Source organism: Corvus brachyrhynchos, unplaced genomic scaffold (genome assembly GCF_000691975.1).
Source record: "Corvus brachyrhynchos isolate BGI_N302 unplaced genomic scaffold, ASM69197v1 scaffold178, whole genome shotgun sequence".
NCBI classification, from domain to species: domain Eukaryota; kingdom Metazoa; phylum Chordata; class Aves; order Passeriformes; family Corvidae; genus Corvus; species Corvus brachyrhynchos.
In genome coordinates this window covers 689,346-707,331 of record NW_008239304.1, presented here as the reverse complement: position 1 = coordinate 707,331, position 17,986 = coordinate 689,346, and the positions used below count along the sequence as shown (strand labels likewise).

Below are 17,986 nucleotides of genomic sequence, written 5' to 3'. Positions count from 1 at the left end.
AGGAATGCACCCACAGTGAAAGCTGGAAGTCTTATTCTGTGGACTGATATGTACACATATCTACAAACCCTTTAGTTGGTGCCTCTGCCTGTTTTGTTTCTATTTGCACACTTAATGCAATATTGAGAACCAACAACAAAGGGATAGGGAAATGAGTTGATATTTTTATATTTGGTATCCAGAAGTTGTGAAAGAGGTGTCTTTTTAAAACAATGTTCTCTATATAGAAAATTCTCTTTTCCTCAAAGCATCTGCAGTGTGTTTGTTCCTCTGTGTTATTTTCAATGTTTTTTGGGTTGGGTTTGGTTTGGTTTGGGGTGTTTTAACTCTCCAGAAGTATTGTTGCTTTCTCACAGCTAGAAAGTAATCCTCTTATCCCCAAGAGGCTCAGTAGGCTGGAATAGAATGGACATGAGTTAATGCTGCCCTAGTTAGCATAAAACTGGAATTTTCTTGTAAGACTTGCTTTGTGGCTATTTTTGTGTGTCTAGCCATGAGTCCTTCTGGTTTCTTTGGCTCAGTTTTCCTTTGATAGTGATTTGTTGCTTGCTTTCGTGATCCCTCTGCAGAAAGAGGGAACGCTTCAAAGATTTATCTTTGAATCTGTTTCCGTCTTTAGGAGCAGAAAATTCTCTTACCATGATTATTCTAATTGCAATGCAGTAAGTTTGACTGCACAAATATATATATAAGAGATGAAAAAGTAGAATTCAGTCTGTGTTTGGGAAAAAATGCTTCACTTATTTTTATTTGATGACCCTTTTTTGAATTCACAAACTCTCTTGAACTGAACTGGCAACTGGCAAGTTATGGCCGAATAAGTATTTAAATTGAGTATTTTCTTATTCACCTAATTTTGATGTAATCACCAAAAGAAGTTCATGGCAAGTAATTCTCCTCTTTCATCAACATGTACATAGAAAAAAATACAATTAGAAAAGGAAGGAGAGTACAAAGTCTCTTGCAGTGTTTGTCATTTCAAATATCTCTGCTCTTGCCAATTGTGAAGGTGAATTCTTCTTTCCACGATAAACAGTGAAGTCCCACACCAGGTGTGTTTCCCATGCATCAAACATCGCCTTAATGATAGCTGAGGTAATTTGGTATTGAATTGCTTACTTGTGTGCTTTCCTCTGAGGCAGACAGTGTCTGATCTAGCAGGTCAGGACTCGTTTTCAGTATGACACTGATGTGATGCAACAAGTCTTAATCCAGCTAGTGCTGAGGAATAGCTCCCACTACTTGAGACTGACTGTGCGCATGCACAAATCAAGGGACAGTGTAGAACTTCTCCTCCTAAGAAAACAGTTCACTTATTAAGTTGTCTGACAAAAAAATATATGAATGGATTTTTTTTACTTTAGGTTCTTATGCTTATGACAATTTTTTCAACATTTTGTGAACATAGAATTTAGGAAACAATAGAAAGCCATACAGCTTACATCAAACTAAAATGGGATCTGTCTGAGAAAATAATTAGGCTTGGAGGAGAGGTTTTCCTTTGCAGGATGTTTCTGGAAAGGAAAGGAAAATAGAACAAATGGTTATGTAGGGCCTCATATTACAGGCTCTTGTCGGTGACTGTCTAGAAATTGAGTTAACCTCTCTCTTGTGCATATTGTTTAAAACATATCTTAGGAAAGGCTACACAGAGGTTAGGGCTCTGAAGGTCTAATAATCAGAAATAGTAGCAGAAGTCCTCATACTGGTAGAAGGGATGACTTGTGACAAGAGGAAAGGAGGGGAGGAGGGGGAAGAGAAATGTTAATTTTGGCAGTAGACCTGACAGAGTAGATTTGTCTCCAAGGCAAATAGTTGTAAAAGTAGGCCAAAGGGGTCTGTGGAGTAAACAAATGGAAGTTTGTTAGTTCTTTCCAAAAATGATACTTTCTTTGTGCACTATCTAGGCAACAGAAGACAGAAAAGGAACTTGTTAGTACTCTAATTACAGAAGATAATTGCATATAGCTTTCATGCCACTACTGACTGGGGGTTTTGCCTTCAGGAATAAAATACATATTGTTCATAAACACAGAGAGCTTGCCCACAGTTACGATGTTATTAAGGGAAATTCTGTTATGTGTAAACCTGCTAGGTTTCTTGACTCTGGATTCTGAAAAAAGCATGACATTTCAAGTTTTACAATGTAATATTTTCAGAAGGATGTTTTCAAACATTTTTTATTTATGTTAATTACATGAAGTTTGTAATTAAAAAGAACAATAAAAGTGAGGAAATTCAATTTTATAGACTCCTCGCTGATTGTTATTTTATAGTATCTGGCATCCTGTAATGTTGCATGCTTTTCCGGAATAGGTAGGGAGAGTTCTGTAACTCCTTGGGGTTATTTTGGTTTTTGGGGGTAAAGGGAAGTCATCTGATAGAGGGAAAATAAAAATTTTAATTCTGAAGTATTAGTGGTATGTAACTGCAAAAATTCTCTCAGAAACACGTACAAATTAAAGGAAAAATACCAATTTATTTGTGGCAAATTTTAAGTATTTAAAAATTATTTTTGAAATTCTGTCATCTTTTACTTTGCGTTGACTATCCATAAATTTATAAAAGAACGTACTATGGCAGAAAACTAAAAGTTGAGGGGGGGGCAGGGGAAGATCCCTTTTGAAGCTTGCTGTCAAGAATTGCTCATTTTGTCTTTATTCTCATTAGAGCAAGATTTGAATACTGGGGAGCAGAGGAAGAAGAGGGTAAGGGAAAGGAGAGGACATGGAAAAGCACAGATTGGAATTATGGGGTGAGAGGAAAGGAAGAAAGAGTGGTAAAGATCAAAGTGGGTTTGCAGGACTGGAGTGGAAATAACAGCCCTGGCAAGGCTTGGCAAAAATTGTTTTCAGGCTATAGGGGCAATTTGAGAACAGAAGGATGGTTGCTCACGAGTGATTTTCCTTCAGTGACTCTCCAATCTACCTCCCCTCCCTGCAAAAATGCACAGCAGACACGGTAAACCAAGAATTACCCACTTCTCATACTTGCTGTGCTGCCAGAGATAGAGAGAAATCAGGGCATAGCCTAGGGTAATAGGACTACCTGATATGAGGGAATCAAAGAGAAAAAAAGGTGGGAACTGGTACTTTCATGGTAGCAGTATGGGCTGAGAGCATAGACTAGCTTATACTGGAAAATGCTTGATTGACCTGATGTAAACAAAATTATGCTGTGCTTTTACCTACCTATAAGTCACCATAGGTAAGTGTCTGTTTTGTGTTTACCTAAATCCAGCACTTTGGTTGGGACATACCTTCTTGGTAGTGGAAGATGTATTACTTACATACATAAAAATCCAGGCCTCAGAAATCAGTTTACGTTCTTGATCTAAGGCAAGAGCAAACCTATTTAAAGGTTACCAATATGGAACCTGTGCCATGGGATTATGTTAGGTTGACTGGGTAAGATGGACAAAAACCACAGAATCACAGAATGGGTCAGGCTGGCGGGGACCACAGTGGGTCATCTGGGCCAGCCTCCCTGCTCAAGCAGAGCACATGGCATAGGATTGTGTCCAGACAGTTCCTTGAGTATCTCCAGTGTGGGACTCTCATCAGCCCCTCTATGCAATCTCTTCTGGTGCTCAGTCACCCACACAGTAAAGAAGTTCTTCCTAATATTCTGGTGGAACTTTCGGTGTATCGGTTGCCTGTTGCCTCTTGTCCTATTGCTTGGCACCACTGAGCAGAGCCTGGATCCATCCTTTTGATACCCTCCCTTCAGATACTTAGATGCATTCATGAGGTCCCCTCTCAGCTGTCTCTTCTCAAGGCCCATCTCCTGTTCTCATAAGAGAGATGCTCCAGTCCCTTAAGCATCTTTGTTGCCCTCTCAACAGGAGCTCCAGGAGCTCCATGTCTCTCTTGTCCTGAGGAGCCCAGAACTGCATACAGCACTCCAGATGTGGCCTCACCAGGGCTGAGTAGAGGTGCAGGATCACCTCCCTTGACCTGCTGGAATTTTCTTCCTAATGCACCCCAGGTCTTGGCCACAAGGTCACACTGCTGGCTCATGGGCAGCATGGTATCCACCAGGACTCCCATGTCCTTCTCCACAAGCTGCTTTCCAGCAGCTCAGCCCCCAGCCTGTGCTGGTGCCTGAGGTTATTCCTCCCCAGGACCCTGCATTTGCCTTTGTTGAATTCCAGCTGGTTCCTCTCTGCCCATCTCTCCAATCTGCCAAGGTGCCTCTGAAGGGCTGCAGAGCCCTCTGGGCTATCGGCCACTCTTCCCAGCTTTGTGTCATCACTGAACTTGCTGAGGAGGCACTTTCTCATCCAGCCAAGTCATTGATGAATAATACTAGGCCAAGTTGGGGGACACTGCTAGTGACAGGCCTCCAACTAGACCCTGAGCCATTGATTACAAATTCAGATATTCTGTGTGCAGGATCAGTGGGATTTAGGTAGATGGGAGTAATAAATTATATTGAAATGGATTAGACTGTGATCAAAACAAGCCAATACACAGGTTACACAGGAAAAATTTGTTTACCAAAACCTGGACAGGAGGTAGTTTTAAGATGTAGGTGTGTTGTGTACAATTTTCTTAGTATTCAGAAATGTTTTCACATTAGTATTCACAAAGTTTAGTCTAGCAAGTCATTTCTTTGTGAATGCCATTAAACACTTCAAAGGACCATGTGCTGATTTCAGTTGCAATGTAGATTTTTGCAGCAGAGTGTAATGTCTTCTTGTGTGCGATGAGCCTGAACCAATCCTTTATATTCTTTTTTTTTTTTTTTTTTTTGTATTTCTAAATGTGTGTGGGCTGCAGATGGTTCTGTGAAGGAAAAGAACTTCAGAATTCCCCTGACATTCAGATCCATTCTGAAAGTGGAGGACTTCATTCACTAATTATAGTAGAAGCCTTTGAAGACGACACTGGACGCTATACTTGTCTGGCTTCAAATTCTTTTGGTTCAGATAGCACATCAGCTGAAATATTCATTGAAGGTAAGAGATAAAATAATAACATACTTGATGTATATAAGAAAAGATAACTAAGCTGAAGTTCACTTTTGGTTCTTTATTTTAAGATTACATTCAATATGGTGGTATTTTTATGGTATTCCTCTGCTTTCCTTTAACACAACACATTTTGAACATCACATCATATTAATTCAGGTATTTCAAGGAATGTATCAGGAATCACTGAGTAGATTGCTATTTATTTAGGGTGGGAAAGAAATAAAGAATGAAACAGAAGGAACCAACAAAGCCTTTGGCTTATCATTAGCTTTTAAGCAGTACCTCTGTAATTCACTAGTTAAATTTGACTAGTTATAGCAGAAATGATTTTCATGATAGCAGTAATCCCCATCTCAGTTTTGAACTGCCTCCCTGTGCAAATAAATGTCGCTGCCCCAAGTGAGTCTTCTTTAGTCATGTGTAAATGTACTATAATCCTTATATCTTTGGTATACTGATTTTAAGTCAGATTGAAGTCAGTCATACTGGTTTTGTCCAGAAACAACTGCTAGTTATTGTCAAATATTTCCTGACTGTAAAATTAGTCATAATTCAAGTATTATTTTCTCTGAGAAAAGTTAATGATGACCATGAGTAAAATTATTAAGTTATTTTGTAGCAGAGAACTGTATTTCAGGCAAGACTATCTTAATTGAATACTGATTTTTGTTTTAATTCATACGTCTTTCAAAAATTTGGGTAATATGTATTCTTTTACCAGTTTTGTAACTCATTAAAACTAATTCAGATGGTCAATTGAAAGCATAAAATAAATTAACATAAGAAATAGTAATAAGAAATCTGAATAATGACAAAAAATTATTAAATAGCTTTTGTTTAACAAAACAATAAACTTCTCACTGTAAATTAGCTAAATCATGAATATGAATGGAATTTCTTTCATTATTTTTTTTATTCTCAGAACTTTTTAATGCCCCATTGGGATATAATAGCAAAATCCCCAAGACTTTTCTGCATCTTACAGATTCTAGTAAAAGTTTTCTTCACAGAAGTAATCATGATTTCTGAAATACTCAAGTGTAGTACAAATATATAATGCTGTGTGAAGTTATAAGGACAGAAGCAACAGTAAAAGAAGAAACAGCTAGGTAGAGAGATACTGTGAATAAAACAATTAATTTTTTGACATCTGCCAGTCTTGCTATATGGAACCTGTCTTGAAGTTTTATAACGTGTTACTTTGAAAGAGAGAGATTTGTACAAGTCATTAGGCTCCTCCCCTGTCATTTTTAAGGAAAACAGATTGACACACAAGCATTGCTTTGTACATTAATAGACTTGATGACACTGATGCATCATACTTTCTTTTGTGCAGCAGGCCCAGCCATGCAAGACCTGGTTGTTCTGTGTTCTTAAGAAATCCTTTCATGTAGACCTACTTTGATGACTGGACGTTTACTTGTCTCTTCTCATCTGTTCTGTGCTACTTATTGCTTTGATTTTTTCATTGCATTAACTTTGTAAATCAGTAGGGTACTTGAGTATTTCAGTCCCAGCATTGTTTCATTGGAATCCATCTATGCTATACTATGCATACTGATTATGAAGTGCTTATGGTTTGTATTAAACATACAGCCACCCATATATACGCACAAATTCTTTCATGAATAATGTGTACTGCATAAATGTCTAGAATGCATGTGTGAAGTATCTGTTTTAGGAAAAACTAGGACAAAGGAAATAAATGGTTTCATAGTTTTTTTCTTTAAGTAAGCTCAGGGTATTGCCAAACACATACATTATATCAAGACTTCCACTGGCAAGAAATAGCAGTACATAAATGTTATGTGTAGGTTAATGTAAATAGTCGGAAGTGTGGAGATCATGGGCAGCAAGTTTAGTCTGAAAATATCTTGGTATACTGAGTTGCTCTTATTTAAGTTTGAAGATTTGTTATCTGTGTATAAGCTATGTATTTGCTTAAGCTTCAAATTTAAAATTTAAGTAAATAAAATTACACATTTCCAGTAGAGCAGTAGTAGTCAGCATTTTTTTTTTCTGTCTTTGCCATATTTATTTCAATATGAAGGGAGACAGCTAGGAGCCCAGGGAAAGCAGTGTGCAATTAAATTGGCATGGTTATGATTTCTGTAACTGTCTAAAGTACATAGTTACAATCTTTATCAGATAAAAAAACTGCCATATTTTGTTACAGAGAGTTCTCAATTCTTGAAGTAAAATGCAAAAGTATCATAGTTTTTTCTTTGGAATTTAAACATTAAATAAATCAGTAAAAAGATATGAGACTATTGAAAAAACTTTCTTTTCCAGGTGCCAGTTCTACAGATTCAGAGAGTGAAAGTTTAATTTTCAAATTAAAATCTGGAGCTATGCCACAGTAAGTGTGTAAAGCAGTACCAATATTGTGTAAATGTTCTTAAAAAGGGGTGCTGGAAAATCTTCAGTAGTTTTACAATCCGAATAAGCATCTGGGGTACATTTGTGTATGTCTTGACTTTTCTACTTCTCTCATGTAATACGAATGTGCAGTATTATAACTGCAGATTGTATTAATGTGCTTGCTCTGTCAGAGAAGGCTGGCCTCCCCTGACAACAATTTTGTCGATACCAACTTTTCATATTCAGAAGTAAGTTCAAGTTAACCAAGTTTTCATTTGTAATCACCCAATCCAATGCCTCCAGAGAAATATGTAGAGGACTACAATTAAAGAAACAAAACACGTTTTAGTTTCATCTTTTATTTTATGAGGAAGTGTAAATTAACCAAAGGTTGTGTTCTACTCAAGCTTCATCCATCATGTTGATCTTCATCATTCATGTTCATCTTTTCAGTTGATGATGACATATTTAAATATGTAGAAAGTACAGGGTGGCTTATGTATTAAAAACGTACGCATTTTTATTTCAGATCCTATAAAGTGCTTGCTGGGTTTTTATTTTTCAGGGCCCAAAAGAAAACCACTTCTGTTTCCTTGACAATAGGATCTTCTACGCCAAAATCTGGAGTGACCACAGCTGTAATTCAACCTATCTCTGTGCCCAGTCAGCAGGTATTTTTAGACACCAATTTTTAAATAAGTGTTTCAAATTTTCTTCCAAAATTTACAACTCCTGAAAAACTCTGTCATTTTGAGGAATTACATTGTTAAACTATAAACTTACATTACTATATTAACAATTATGATTTTAAAAAATTAAGTGTATATCCACTGAATGGGACATAAAAGTAAATATACATATGGATTCTTACACAATGTGTATCCACACAGCATGTGAGCAGCAGGCAAATCTGGTGATGGTGAAAATTACAGAGTTTATCACTTAATAGTGACTTGTTCCAGTCCCAAAAGAATGTGCTACAAATGAATGCCTGCTATATTTTTTAGTAAAAGTTGTAAATGTTGTTATTAAATTTAATATTTGTTGTCATTTCTTTGGGCCTTTTAGAGAAAAATAAATTTTACTACCTAGACATTAAATATAGAAAATCGTTGTTCATTCATTTGTACACGTCTTTAATGCCATTGTGGCTGACTTAGAATTTACATATAAATCATAAAATACAAACAAAATAAAAATCTCTGTCAGCCTGTACATGGTAAATTCTTTTTCCTTCCTTAGACTATCCTTGATAAGCTTTTAGGTACCTGGATTTATTTATCACTGCATCAGTGAAGGGATGTAGTAGCAGGAGAAGCAAAAATGCTTCAGTGCAAAGGATTTACTTGAATCATATTAACAGGAGTCAAATTCTCAAAATACTTGTAGGCAAAGACAATTGGATACAAAATTCTCATTGGAAGTATAGAAGCCTTCAAAGCTTGCGTTTTGATTTCAGAAATATAACAGACGTGAAATAGTGATGTCTCCCAAGAAGTGTGGTAGAAAGAGAACACCATCATAAGACTGCACACGTGAGGATTTGTGGTTTTGCATGTACATGGAGGCCATATCCTTGAAACTAGTATTTTTTCCATTTTATAGCATTGTTGCATTGCTTTGCAGGTTCAAAGCCCTACTTCATACCTGCACCATCTGGATGGACCCAAGCCTATCTATTCTGCACCTATTTTTACAAAGGTAAGTTTTATCCGTCATGATTTTTATATCACACTTTTGTAGTCCAAAAGAAAATATCAAAATTATGTATCCTAATGCAGGAAGGTTTGATCATGTTCAAACTTTTCAGTGTCAATGACTTCCGAAGAAAATACTTTTCCACTGCAACAATGAAGTTCTTAGGCATTCTACTACGGATTTACGTGAATATTCTGTATGAGTTTGTCTTACACCCATGACTGTTCTCCATTGATAAATGTTTGTAAAATATAGCAAGGTAAACACCAATTATGTATCATAGTCTTGACAAAGCCTCCTTCACAGTAGTTTATCTACTGACAAGAGCAAATAACACAGGCTTTTTAACTCTGATTTAGAAAAAAAAATTGTAAAAATCATAGAATTGCTTAGATTGGAAAAGATCTTTAAGATCACTAAGCCCAGCCATTAACCCAGCACTGCCAAGCCCACTACTAAGTAATGTTGATAAGCGCCACATCTACATGTCGTTTAAATACCTCCAGGGATGGTGACTCAACCACTTCCCGGGGCAGCCAGTGCTTGGCAACCTTTTCTGTGAAAACAATTTTCCTAATATCCAATCTAAATCTCCCCCGTCACACCCTGAGGCCATTTCCTCTTGTCCTACTGCGTGTTACTTGTGAGAAGACCCCATCCCCACTTCATTACAAATTCCTTTCAGGTAGCTGTAGAGAGCGATAACATCCCCCCAAGCCTCAGTTTCTCATGACTAAACAACCCCAGTTCTCTCAGCTTCTCCTCATAGGATTTGTGCTCTAAACCCTTCACTGGCTTTGTTGCTCTTCTTTGGACATGCTCCAGCATCTCAACGTTTTTCCTGAGCTGGCCAAAACTGAACATGGGATTCGAGGTGCAGCCTCATCAGTGCTGAGTACAAGAGCCAGTCCTTTCTGTAGTCCTGCTGATCATACTATTTCTGATACAGGGACTTTTTAGAAGAGAAATTTCTATTCAGTATTTCATAGGTAATTACTTAAGTTAATATTTATCTTCATGTTCATCCCAAATCAAACTTAAGAACTGGGAATGAGGTAGCAGCCAAAAGGAATGATGCCATGCTTCCCTAATCTATAAAATACAACTTCCATTGGAAATATTATTTCATTGTGCCTCAAACAATGATTTCTATAGTAGTAATTATTACCTAATCACGATTTGAAATGAAGTATTTCTGGTTATTACTTCAGGAAAACATTTGATTAAAAATTAATATGGAACAGCAAATAGTTTTGCCCGGAGATAAGAGTAAGAGTAAGCAAGGGTAAGCCCTGCCCTCTACAGCTGTCCAGCTTCGCTCCGTCATATTCCTGTCTCAATGTCAAGAGAGGTCTGATTCTGTCCCTTGTAATCCTGCACCCATACTGCATGTGTCACAGGAAGGTGAATAGTGGAGGTGCAAGAGATTAGGGAATGTGGTTGCTGAAAGGTTGCGAGGCAGGCAATTTCCAAATAAGAGTGGCAAACAGGAGAAATCTATCGCCCATCCAGAAACTACCAAAGCAATCAAAACTCCACTGTTTCTTCTTAATGGTCATATCTCTTGTCCCTGAAATCCATTATTAACTGGCTTAAGCTAGCTGGGACATACCAAACCAAAAAAACTAATTACAGAAGAAACAAACCAGATATGAACAACAAAATACTTCAAAACAAAACTCTTAATCCAGATTCCTGACATAAATTTCTCTCCATACAAAGTTCAGGGAACAGCTCAAAGACTTTTAGGTTTCCATGTAACAAAATTCTTACGTATTTGATTAACTAGAGATCTATGAATAAAAACTAGGCATAACTCTGAGCTTAGATCTAACTTCAAGTGCTTTGCTGCATTAAGGTCTAAAACTTTGTCAATAAATTGCAAAGGAAATTAGACACCCACTGCAGAGTAAAAAAGACTCTTTGATTTATAATCTTAAGATACATAACAGAGGTAAAAATAGTGGCTATAACCTGTCAATTGTGTTACTTAAAATACTATGTTTCTCTCTTGATGCAGCTCTTCCTTAAAGATCTAGATGTTTCCTAAATTTTTCACATATATATAAGCATTTATTACAGCCAGAGTACTGTGTCAGAAGCTATCCATACACTAGTTAATATAGCCTAATCATATTGATGTCATCTAATTTTGCTTGGTTTGTTATATATGGCTCAGATTAAAAGCAGCTCCACTTTCTAGAGCTGGACCCAAAAGCAGCTCAGCTACTGTCTCAGGATTAAGTCAATTGATGTGTAGTTAGTTCCATAATTTTCTTTTCATTTTGTGGAAGAAGAATAAAAACAGAAAGCTCAAACTGTAGCGATCTGCTTGTGTTAATTTGAGGAACTAAATACTTCTACACTTTTCCCTTCTTTGGTCTTATTAAGAATGTATTTGTAAGTAACCTATTCAATAATTTTTAACTATATAGATGTATTAAATTCAATCAGAATGAAAGAAAATGCCTATTGCAAAAATGGAATGACACAATAAAATAAAGTTTAATTACAAAGGGAAGAAAAGACTATTTTTAAGAATGCAAAATGCTCTTGGTTTATTTGAATTGCGATGTTTATATTTCAGGAGCTACAAAACGCCACAGCATCTGAAGGACAAGTCGTGGTATTGGAATGCAGGGTCAGAGGACCCCCTCCCATTCATGTTAAGTGGTTTCGACAGGGCATTGAAATTCAAGATTCTCCAGACTTCAGAATTCTCCAAAAAAGTAAGGCAATGTCATGGTTTAACTTCAGCTGGCAACTGAGCGCCACATAGATCCTCATTCACTCTCCCCCGGTGTGCTGGGGAAGTGAATTGGAGAAGTAAGAAAACTCATGGGGTATAATAGGGAAAGCAAAAGTCTCAGAAGCAAAGCAAAACAAGGAATCTTTTCACCCTTTCCCATGGGCAGGCAGGTGTTTAGCCATACTGAGGAAAAAAGAGGTTCCATCACGTGTAAGTTACTTGGGAAGACAAACGTCCTAACTCTGAATGTCATCCCTTCCTCCTCCTTCGCCCAGATGTACATGCTGAGCATGATGTCATATGGTATGGAATATCACTTTGATCAGTGCAGGTTGTTTTTCCTGGCTGTGTTCCCTCCCAATTCCTTGTGCATCCCCAGCCTCCTCACTATCAAGAAGATAGAAGTAGCAGAAAAGGCCTTTATAAAAAAAGTCTCTGTATTGCCAACACTGTTTTAAGCACAGATCTTAAACACAGCCCCGTACCAGCTACTGTGAAGAAAATTAATTCTGTCACAGTTAAAACCAGGACATTTTCCATCCCCTTATTCCACGCCATTTATGTCATGCTCAGGTCTCACACTAGCCAATAGATCCTCATGAACCACCACCCCACTTCTCATCCTTTGAGGTAATACACAGATATCATTCCCTTAGTCTGTGCATCATCCCTGTAAAATTTCACAAATCATACTTTGAATTCTTTTAGTCCATGGCTTTGGGCTTCATCTGTTGTGACGATATTCAGGACAGGAGAAGAGGTGGTGTGTTGCATGGACTTATGGGGCACCAAAGCCAGCCCAGGCCAGGTCACCACTGCCCTTGCACTGCTTCTTGTGGGGGCTTCTCCTCAATTGTTTCATGATATTCCTGGTATAGTAATTCCTATAACATGCAACTCAAATTACAGGTTACAACAATTTAAAGGTATTGCCATTGCAATCTTCACCCTTGGTCCCACTGGCCCAGAACAGTGGGTCTAACATTGCAATTAACTTCTCCCCTTGTTCCTAGCCTGGCTAGCCACAAGAGGTTCTGGCTGGAGTCACCTCAGTCAATTCCAGATGTAGTGGACTCCACTCCAAATGAAAGCCATCTTGGCCTGCACTCTGCTGCCAAAGGGATTGAGAAAAACACATTAGTGACACCAGTTGTGGCATCCCACTTGGCTGCCTTTGACTCCAGTTCATATTGAAGTTCTAGCACATCTGGCACAGCTGCACTCAGCCAAAACCAGCTCAGACAATAATCTGAAGTGGCTACTTTTAATACAGGATGGAAAAAGATCATTAAATTAGTCTGTCAGGATTCAGTTTTGGACAGAGTCCTTTCCTCTTCCCATTTCACTGCTAATGGCTAGAAGTAATAACTGAACTGCTGCTACTGACAAACAGTTTAAATCTTCTTGATTTTGTAATGTCTGCACAGGTTCTCTGCTTATTTACAGTATTTCAGTATAATATGTTCATTCAGTACACTGATATTTATTAATGTAATCTCTAATATAATTTTTTCTTGTTTGTTTCCCTTATGATGTGGTATGCAGAGCCCCGATCTGCAACTGAACCTGGTAAGAATCATACGAAAAAATAATCTCTTGATTTCGCTAGCTCTTTGAGTTTGTACTGAAGCCATAAATAGAAAAGTGTTTCTGCTGAACATTGGTAAATTGAAACCCCCTTAAAGACAATGCTACTTTATCACACCTCCCATACTGTACTCTGTACTTTACATCAGTTCCTTTATTAGTTAAACAGTAAATTCCATTTAGACCAGCAAGGAGAGTCTCACAGCTTTGACGCAAACTTCATTCTCAGAAAGTAAATGGTTAGCACGCTACTGAGGGAAAAAGGACAAGTCCCACAAAATTCCATTACCCAAATGGTGCTCATAAGAATTACGTAACACCCAACCACTAAATGCTAGTTTTACCAATCCAGCTTGGCAGATGTGATGTGTCTTAAATGCAAGTAAAACCTGATCCCCAAAAAAAAAAAAAAAACCACTGAATTTTTCTAACCTATTCACAACATAAAAGTCCTAGATTTCATCAAGTAAAAAGTGTTCTTCCAGCTACAGGTTTTCTCTGACTGCTTCATTTTCACATTATGTATCGTTATATACTGGGGTAGATTCTTGAATAGTAAGTGGATGCTAAAAGACTGAGAATGTTCTTTAATGTTTCTAAGTCAAACATGTAGAAGAGCAGACAGTGATACAGTCTGAACCTTGATTTAAGAGGGTGACCAGTAGTACTTGAATATTCTTGAATTTGGAGAGAGTTTTAATTATGACATTGAAAAAAACAGAAAAGTTTTCTATCTAGGGATTGGGTATTTCCAAAGAGTGTCTCTGAAGGATGTTAGCAATAGGGGGATGTTTTAACTCTGAGGGGTTGAATTGGCAGGCAGAACATACCTGGCAGCTGAGAGATATTTGTAAAGTGGCACTGTGGCCATGAGGATACAGACAAGGAAAAATGCAGCTTTCCTTTGATTTTCATGGAAATGAGAGGAAGGAAAGAAAGAAAAATCTTCTTTTCTTAGTCAGCTATTCACTAATTTTCTTGCTACTTGACAAAATTGTTATATACCTATTTTACCTCATGTCCATTATACATACACATTCCGCACACACATGTGCATGCTCTATCCTAACAGTTAATACTGTTGATCATGGTGTGCAACATCATCAGCTCTAGTATTAGCTGATGCCCTGAATATGTGCGACTGAATGATTTGATTTGTGGAGGCTTGAAATGTGAGTCATGTGAAGGAAAGAAGAGTATCAGAAAACCAAATTAACCAAATTAATGAGGAATTAAAACATATCCAACTGCTAACAATGAGCTAGTAGTACTTTATAATCATAACACAAACTTTAAGGTTTAAATATTGTAAGTTAGGGTACAAAATAGTTTGAAGAGAGTTTCAATATCATTTCAAGCCTTTGGATATGAAAATAAATAAAGGACAAAAGGTTTGTATTGAAATATGTTTAATTCTGTATCTTTCTTAGAACATTCTCCTGTAATATATATTACAGAATAAGTCTCCCAGTTTAGGTGTTTTTTTGATATCTTAAAAAGAAAAAATAATCTGATCAATAGGTTGACTTTTTTTCTCCTTCTCAGAGGAACATTTCTCCTGTCAAAGTAGCAAAATCTTTCCTAGATTTGATCTACCAACGTTATCAGAATCGTACCTTGTATATCCAGCTCATTCTTACTGTGAGCTTCTTCTCTACAAAATCCCTTGAACTGTGTTCACTTCTTCTTTTAACATGATAGATAGTATCTGAAAGGAGTGAAATTTTACACAAAAGTTTCTAAGTATAAATTTACCAGCTGATCTTAGAGATTTTCTTTTTAATATCCAATGTAAGACTTCTGTCAAAACTCATAGTCATGAATGTTTGTTTAGTTTTGGTAATTGTTTTTTTACCCTTTCATGCTCTTTAGTAAACCTAATGTGTATAATCCTAGATGAACTAAATATTTTAGAGTAGGAATGCAACATTATCTAGTAGAAGGGAGAAGGACTTTTTTGCTAGAAAGAAAAGGTTTCCTTTGTGTGAATAGTTGAGTACAAAGAAAAACATGTATTATGCTTCTTGATAGAAGATTTTTTTTCACCAGCTAATTTTCATATTGTTAGTTACAAGGTTTGTATAGCCTCTCTGACAGTTATTGCTGTGGAAGAAGTAAGAATGTTGGTATTAGTTCACAAAACTATCAGCTTGCTTTCATAACTGCTACCTGAAATAGGAAATAGAAGGTGAGATTCTGAGTCCAAAGAGTTCATCGCTTTGCCAGCCCTCTCACAGACCTGCGCTATCATGTTGGAAGTGCTGAATATTGTCCTTCCCATTTCTGGTTAGCTTGCAGACCCTGAGAGAAGATACCTGAAGTCTTCTAAAGGGTACTAAGGAATGGATTCTTACATGAAAAGTGCATTTCTTAAGTGCATTTCTTCTCAAGTGCAGAAAAGTTATTTAATGTCGATGTATCTCATACCATTCTCAAGGGAGTTGGCAAGACAAGAATAGAAAGACATCTCAAAACAGTTTTGGTATCTGTATTGTTGCAGTTTTATAGACATAACAGTAGTGGATGCCTGACTGCAGTGTGTCTGGTTTGTTGTTGGATTATATCTTTTTTCATGCTTGTAATTATGTTGCAATATATATTTATGAACACCTTCCTGTACTTTCACTCTGTGAAAGAATTTCAGTTTGGTATTTTGTTCTCCCTGGATTCATTGAGCTAAGTACTATACTATTCCTTAAGATTCATGCACTTATCTTTTCCGACTAAGCCCTATTAAATAATGTAGTGTCTTAAATAGTGCAGTGTCTTACTCACTACAAAAATTAATGACAGTACACTTACTGGTCTATTTGTGTAGGAGTTGACACTGTGCATGCAAAGGGAATGTAAATAAAGTTTGGGCAAAATGTAAATATTTCCTTTTGGCATAAATAATGAGAAATGTTTGGTGTATTAGTAGTACCACTGGTAATAACTAACAGTGAGTTTTAAGATGTCATGAAGAATCTTAAAAGTTCTGCAACAGGAAGCTGGATGTGGGTATCAGAAACCTAATAGATGCAGCACTTGTTTGTGATATAATTCATACTCTTGGAAGCCAGACTAAACAATGCCTTCAGAGGAAATTTTTCATGAACAAACACATAACTGCTATTCAATGCAGATGGTTAATACATACGCAAGATTGATAGGGAAACCAATGTGCATATGCTAGATAAGTATTCAAAATTTTGAAAGATGGATGTGTTTTCTAAAAATTTTTCCAAGTTTAAAACAGTCATGGAATTTTACATAAATTGTAGCAAGTTGTAGTGTGACTTTAATTGCTGGTTGTCAACCCAAATCCAACCATCAATAAACACTTCCTAGCACTTGGTAATTTTGGTTATCCTTTGATAGGTCAGTACTAATGATTTAAAATAAAAATATTCCATGAACTCACACAGGTAAGAAATTAAGAAGCAAGGGGGTTTTTTTGGCTACCTTTTTTTTGTTACATTCTATCTACTCTAATGTGTTTTGCACTCCTTTTTCTGTCTAGACAGAAATCAGTTTGCATTGCAAATCCCTCCAGACTGCTTCGTGAATTAATAGCTAGTCAGATTACTTAAAGCCAACATCACAGTTTGTCAAATTACCTGTTCTGTACTTCTTTCTTGGACATTTTGACTTTATACTGATTGAATCCTTCAAAAACAGGCTGCCTGAGAATGAAAAATCCCATGGAATCACTTGCCAGCTGTTGATATTTTGACCATTACTCAGCTGTCTGGAGACAGCCACAAACTGTATTGAATTACATTAGAGCGATTGTCTAACAGCATGTAAGAAGAAAACTGTATGAAGTAATTTTGCTTAAATTGCCAGGGAATTGCCACATATACATGCTTTTTTTTCCTAAGCACAATACTGTGTATGTTCACCAAACACATCTCAAAAGATAGTCATCACTTCTCTTGGATTGTGCTTTCTTGTTCCCTGTTTAACTGCTCTGTTTCAGGATTTCCACTCTAGTAAGTATGTCCTTTAGAAATTCCCCCCTATTTCTACATTATTTTTGAAACTGAAAATATATGGCAAATGTTACAGAAATCCTTACTGCTTCCCTGCACCAAGAAAATCCTCTTTCTTGTAGCTGATGAAATTCAAAACATAGAAGCTTTGATAGGTTAGAATGCATGCCAGATCCTTGCACTTTTTAGTGAAAACAAAATACTTACCACTGAGGGTCTGTCTCCTTCTTCTGAGAAGCAAACAAGGGCTTGGAGAGAACAATCTTCTATGAGCCATATCTCAAGAACCCAGATGAAGCAAAAAACTGAAAATAGGCTAAAATTCTCCTTCATTTAAGATGGTCTGATCTACTTACATATTATTGTTTGTCAATTACATTTGCAGTTGTACTTTGTGCTCCCAAGGTACCTAAAGAATTCTGTTCCTGTAGTGACCTCATCTTAAGTCTGACTGCTGCAACTATCCTTGCTTGTTGATGCTTCCAAATTCAAAGTAAACATTTGATCTGTTTTGTACTATGTCATTTAAAAAAAAAAATCTTTCATTCCTCTCCAACTGTAAACATTTAAAGCTTATTGGAGTACCTAATATTCACAGCTATGTTGCTGAATGCATTCATTCAAGCCTTGATGTATATACCT

The 17,986-nt window shown here is 36.8% G+C and overlaps 1 protein-coding gene across 4 annotated transcripts in view; it reads left to right on the top strand.

Moving 5' to 3' along the window:
- PALLD (palladin, cytoskeletal associated protein) overlaps positions 1 to 17,986 on the top strand; it is a 193,611-nt gene that overhangs the window by 60,996 nt on the left and 114,629 nt on the right. For all 4 annotated transcript variants that reach the window (XM_017740613.1, XM_017740611.1, XM_008638584.2 and 1 more), the window contains exons 3-8: positions 4,782 to 4,960; positions 7,268 to 7,334; positions 7,902 to 8,007; positions 8,963 to 9,037; positions 11,622 to 11,763; positions 13,329 to 13,352. In XM_017740613.1, the coding sequence (XP_017596102.1) occupies positions 4,782 to 4,960; positions 7,268 to 7,334; positions 7,902 to 8,007; positions 8,963 to 9,037; positions 11,622 to 11,763; positions 13,329 to 13,352 (593 nt within the window). The remainder of the gene's footprint in view (positions 1 to 4,781; positions 4,961 to 7,267; positions 7,335 to 7,901; positions 8,008 to 8,962; positions 9,038 to 11,621; positions 11,764 to 13,328; positions 13,353 to 17,986) is intronic.